Source organism: Chrysochloris asiatica, unplaced genomic scaffold, assembly GCF_000296735.1.
Source record: "Chrysochloris asiatica unplaced genomic scaffold, ChrAsi1.0 scaffold00026, whole genome shotgun sequence".
Lineage (NCBI taxonomy): Eukaryota > Metazoa > Chordata > Mammalia > Afrosoricida > Chrysochloridae > Chrysochloris > Chrysochloris asiatica.
In genome coordinates, this window is record NW_006408544.1 from 19577348 (window position 1) to 19583405 (window position 6058).

The following is a 6058-nucleotide window of genomic DNA, read 5'->3' on the forward strand; positions in this document are numbered from 1 at the left end:
TTTTATCATCTGGGAAGAGAAATATTATTCAATGAGTAATTTAAAGATAAAATATAGCCAGAACAGTGGCTTTTTTGAAAATGTTTTCTGGAAGCAAAACCTTCCAAGATTTGGGGCAACCTAGGTTGGTGTCCTTTTTCTGAATCCAAACTGCTTGTGCCCTCTGCTGGATGGAGTCACACTTTTAATTTGCACCCAAAGTTGTCGTTCATCCATCCATCTACCCATTTGTCCATTTTACTCTGAAGTTTGTGGGAAGCATTATTGGGGGTAAGGTGAGGATTAGAGGGGATACAGATGGGCAGAATCTATTGCTCAGGGAGCTTACAGAGAGCTGATCCATTATAATAAGTTATTTTCCATAGAATGTACTTTTCTACTATTAAAATCAAGTCATTCTTTTTTAGGGCCTTGCCTGGAGTCCATTTTCGGATCTCCCCCTCTCCTTGCCCCCCAGTACTCCCATCATTTGCTTTGCTTCTACCACCTGCAGGGGAGTCTGGCAAGTGGGGGTCGGAGCCTGCAGCTGTTGCCCAGAAGAGGAGCTGGCTCCTAGCAACAGTGTCAGTAGGCTCTGAGCACTGAGTCTGCCCCTTTGAAGTCTTCCCCTTCCTCTCATTCAGTTCAGCACCTAACTGTTGAGTGCTTACTCAGTACTAGGTACTGTGCTAGACTAGGAAAGAAAGAGGCATCAGCTAAGTGCCTTACCTTCAACAGCTCTGGGAACATTTACAAATTAACACATAATATGTAGTGATAAGTGCATTTGGAAGGAGACACTAGGAACTCTGGGAGAAGCCGACCGGCAGGGATCAGGGAAGGCTTCCCAGAAGAGGGTTGATGATTGAGCTGAGTTAGGATTAGTAGGAATTAGATAAATCAGGGAGGAAGAGAAGGATGTTTCAGCCAAAAGGAGCAGAATGGGCAAAGGCCAGCAGGGCAAGAGTGCATGCTAAACCTTCCTGGATATTATGGCATGACCAGAGAGGAGGGCATAAGGGATGAGCTGGAAAGGGTGAGGCTCTAGGGCTAGGCAGGGCCCTGTTTTCTGATGTGCCTTTTATACACATAATTATCCTTAGGAGAAACATGCATAGTACTGATCCCCACAAATAAGGATTGCTGTTTGATCTTCAGAGACTCAGCATTCTTTATCACTGACTTGTTTGCTGTTGTTCTTAAATAACATCTGAGCCACCTCCTAGCCCAGCATTGATGGCAGAAGCAGCTAAGATTGATCACTCCAAAAGTCAACCAGAGTCTTTTAGAGTTACCTGTATTTCAGATTTCATCTCTCTCCTCTTTAAATGAAGGAGCCCTGGTAGTATAGCAAATGACAGCTTTTAGAAGCTACCAGTTGCTCCATGAGAGAAATATGAGGCTTTCTGCTCCTGTAAAGATTTATAGCCTTGGTAACAGGATCACTAGAAATTGGAACCTACTCCATGGCACATCAACCACCTCTTTACATTGTTGTGGATAACCAAAATACCTTCATTTTCTTTAGGGTAGCAATTCCTTGGGTATTTTGGAATCACAATTCATCAGGAAAATAAGTATTTAATCCCGTTAGGGCACAAAAGGTTACCCACATGGTTGCAGAAATATCCATTTTTTATTTTTGTCTTAATAGATGGGTTAGTAAATACATTATTTCCAGTTGTGGTATTTAAATGTTGTGAAGGAGGTCTTTGTTTGTTGCTCATCAAAAACCCTATTGCTGTAGTGTTTGTAAGGTTTAGCAAATAAATACATTACAGGCAGCCTCCAGGTTACAAACTGCATCAGATTTATGACCACTCCTACTGAGTCCTGGTATGGTGCTGTGGGTAATGTGCTGGACTGCAAAATCATTTGAGCCATAAAGTCTGTGGTTCAAGCTCACCAGCAGCTCCTTGGAAACCCTATACATGGTAGCTCTGTGTTGGAAAATGACTCAACAGCACTTCACAGCAAATTTGCCCTTTAATTTTGTGTAAAATTTTCCTCACTTTGAAACAAATCAATCCCTGCTTTTGTAACAAATTCATCACAATCACCTTCATTTGCTGTGGGTGCAACTTTCAAATCATTGAAAAAGCTTCGAGCCTTTTCTGGAACTAAACCTACGGACTCAGTCCTATCAAGTTGATTCCCACTCATACTGACCCTGTAGGGCAGAGGAGAACTGTCCCATTGGGTTTCTCAGACTGTGAATCTTTACAGGAGCAGAAAACCTCATCTGTCGCTTGGGGAGCAGCTGGTGGGTTTGAACTGCCAACCTTGTGGCTAGCAGTCCAGTGCTTTCCCTTTTGTTGCTCTCCTGTAAAGCTAATTAAGAACTCTGTTCACCTGTTCTGAGTTACCTACAACTCCTTAAAAGATATGGTTAGGAGTGGATTTCGTTTGTAACTCAGGGACTCCTGTAAACTTTAGGGACTGCTGCCAGAGAACTGTGTTAGACAGTTTGAATGACTTAAACATGGTCTTTCTTCAAGGAGCTCAGACCAGAGGAAAAGCTGGCACAGAAACAAGTCAGTAGCAAAACAGTGAACCAAGTGCAACAATAGATACATGTGAAAGTTGTTTAGGTAGCAAGTGATTTATTCCTAAATAAAGCAAAGTGTTGTTTTGAGTAAATGTGTGTAAACATATTTAAAAACAAGTGGTGAATTCTATATATGCTATATGTAATGTATAGATGGGGAACATGGTGACTCCTCTATACAGTAAACAGTGCACTGTGAACCACAAGGTCAGCAGTTTGAACCCACCAGCCACTCCATGGAAGAAAGATGAGGCTTTCTGCTTCCACAGATTGACAGCTTCGGAGAGCTTCTACAGGGACTCTATGGAACTGACTCGATGGCATTTAACAACAACGTATAGATAAATAAAAATTCTACAATTTTAATGGCATCATAATATTCTATGATATAGATGCAGTGGACTCATGATGTGGCACTGTAGGATCAGAACTGGACTGCTAACCACAAGGTCAGTGGTTTAAACCCACCAGCTGCTCCTTGGACACCCTATACAAGCTTGCAGCGAGTTGGAATTGACTCGATGGCACTTCAACAACAAATGGATGTATTAACAATTTATTTAATACCACTCCTGTTTTCGGACATTTAGATTGTTTGCAATTTTTTAGCAGTGTAAAATGTACAGCCATGAATTTTCTTGAATGTATGCCTCCATCAGAACTGAAGAAGTGAGATTTGAGCAGTTTGTTTTGAAAGATGACTCTAGGTTCCTAGGTGGCGCAAATGGTTTGCGTTTGTCAACTAACCTAAAGATTGACAGTTGGAACCCACCCAGCTGTGCTGGGAAAGAAGACCCTGTCAGTCTGCTTCTCTGAAGATCACAGCCAACGAAACCTTGAGCGGTTCTGTTCTGTAACACATGGGCTCACTGCGAGTCAGAATCAACTCAATGGCAACAGAGATTTTGGTTTGAAAAATGAATATGAGTTCACCAGATAGATGAGAAAAGGGGGAGGGCGGGAAAGGGCTCCAGGTAAAGGGGACAGTTGTCCAGTGCCACAGTTCATGGGTGACTAGTATGCTCTGCTCTCGGAGCCATGCCAGCCACAGGGCCTGCCTGCCTGATAGCTCATAAAGCTCTGGGCATAGCAAGATGAAGTTACATGTTATAAATGGCATTTTAATTGGATTTGTTTCCCTTGTGCCTTGCTTTTACAGTCGTAACCAAGGCAATGTCTTACTACCTCAACTCAGAAAACCACCTGGACCCAGGGCCCATCTACGTGAGAGAAAGTGGGCAGCTGCACATGGTCAATCTGGCCCTGGATGGTGTCAGGAGTAGCCTACAGAAGCCAAGGCCTTTCAGACTGTTTCCCAAAGGCTTTTCTGTGGAGCTCTGCATGAACAGGGAAGATGATACTGCACAGAAAGAGAAGACTGATCATTTCATCTTCACATATACCCGGGAGGGGAATCTTCGGTACTCCGCCAAATCCCTCTTCAGCCTTGTCCTGGGCTTCATCTCTGACAATGTTGATCACATTGATTCCCTTATTGGCTTCCCTGAACAGATTGCTGAAAAGCTGTTTTCTGCTGCTGAAGCCAGGCAGAAATTCACAGAGCCGGGTGTAGGGCTCAGGGCTTTACAGAAATTCACTGAGGCCTATGGAAGCCTGGTGCTTTGCTCGCTGTGTTTGCGAAACAGGTAGGTATACTAATTAGGATATGACTGTTTCATTGGGTATGTTAATTCTGTCAAGCTTTGGGACTCAGTGGGCCCAGAAGTTTCCTCCTTTAATCATACAGCATTTCAGTGTAGAGCTTCCAAACAGAATGGTTCCTATTTATACATTACATGTAGCATATATGTATTATATGAGAAAGAGTGGAAGGCCAGTTTAAGAAGAATCATCATGGTCCTCTACTCTCCCCTGCCCACCCCCCCCCCCCCCCCACACACACACACACACTCAGACAACACTTAGCTTTATTTAGAAACACTTTACAAGAGTAAGTTGATCCCTCCATTAGGTGGGAAACTCTATAGCTTTCCTAATAAGAGAAAGTAGGAAAGACAAGATGTGGTCCTGCTAAATATCTTTTAGTGTGTTCTTGGAGATGTGATGTTTTTCAAGACCCAGAGAGCTTGGCCCTGTTTCAAACCACTAGATTTGAGCATTAGATAAAAATCAACCTTAAAAGAATGAATATTTAAAAAAATTCAGTATCCTAAAGTTTGGAAAATTTCAGATAAGGTTCCACCACCAAGGTCTATCTTATAACAAAGCAGATGTTTTCACTTGTGACTTGTCTTTGCTCATACACTTTTATATATTAAGAAATACATATATTATTCCACCATAATGTAAAAAAGAATTTAAGGTATGTTATTAATTTTAAGTGGATTCCTGGTGTGGCACTATAGGATCTGCTCTGGACTGCTAACCACAGTGTTGGTAGTTCAAGCCCACCAACTGCTCCTTGGAAACCCTGTACTGAGTCACTATGAGTCGGAACCAACTCAACAGTACTTAACAACAACAACATTAATTTTAAAAGAGAAACTTAAAAAAATTATTAAACTGTACGTACAATTTAAACACGAAAGGATATAAGGCGAAGCAAAAGCCTCCCTTCCATCATCTCCTGTTTTCTTTACCCAGAGGCAAGTTTCTCTGGAATGATAAAGAGAAACCGATTTCAGAGTTCTGTACATATACATACATTTATCACTGTCTCTTTTGTCATACAAATGGCAACACACTTCATATACTGGTACATAGCTAACTTTCTTTACATCATTTGAAACTCCTATATCATCAGTACTAATGCCTGTATGGTATGTGACTGAAATGTTTTGTGATTAGAAAGGTGACTTGTTATTAAGATGGAAAATCAATATGACCATTAAAACAGGCTAAATAAAAAGCATGTAATAAAAGAGAAAATCATACCAGAAAACATGCGCTAAGGATAATTAGTTCATACACTTTAAAAAAATTAAAAAGAAGCCTTCTTTCAGCTCATATAATTAATGGTTTCACCCCATACCAAAACATACTATAAAAAGAAAGGATTCATCCATGTGCAGAAAAGAGCAGAACCGTGAACTCGTGAGCGGAGCAGGCACCATATAAAGACTCTGTCTCTGTGCTGTGGTTCAGTTATGGCTGGACTTGGAGTTGCTGCCAGTGGAAAGGAAAAAGAAAATAAACCTTGCCTAAGTGAAAACATCAAACAGCATTTCATTGTAGCTCTTTTTATATGCATTTTGTGCCTTCATTAGTCATTGTAGAAAAATAGAATCATGACATGCATCATGTTTTTAAATGATTTTATTTTATAAAAGCAATATATATAATAATTTGGGAAAGACAAAACTAAAAATATTCACAATCCTATTTTATGGAAATCGTTTTCAAGAGAATGTAGTCCCAAATATGTTCACATTTGGGAATATATACTCTCCATAACTTTACATTTTGTTTTTATTCCCTCACCTACCATTGTTGGACCAATAAACAACATTATTACTAATGGAGAAAAGATTGAAGTTGTCAAGGACTTCATTCTTCTTGGATCAACTATCA

The 6058-nt window shown here is 40.7% G+C and overlaps 1 protein-coding gene across 1 annotated transcript in view; it reads left to right on the forward strand.

The window, feature by feature from the left end:
• LRRC42 (leucine rich repeat containing 42) overlaps positions 1-6058 on the forward strand; it is a 30429-nt gene that overhangs the window by 5355 nt on the left and 19016 nt on the right. The window contains exon 2 of the mRNA XM_006839792.1: positions 3687-4173. Within this exon, the coding sequence (XP_006839855.1) occupies positions 3701-4173 (473 nt within the window). The 5' untranslated portion in view covers positions 3687-3700. The remainder of the gene's footprint in view (positions 1-3686; positions 4174-6058) is intronic.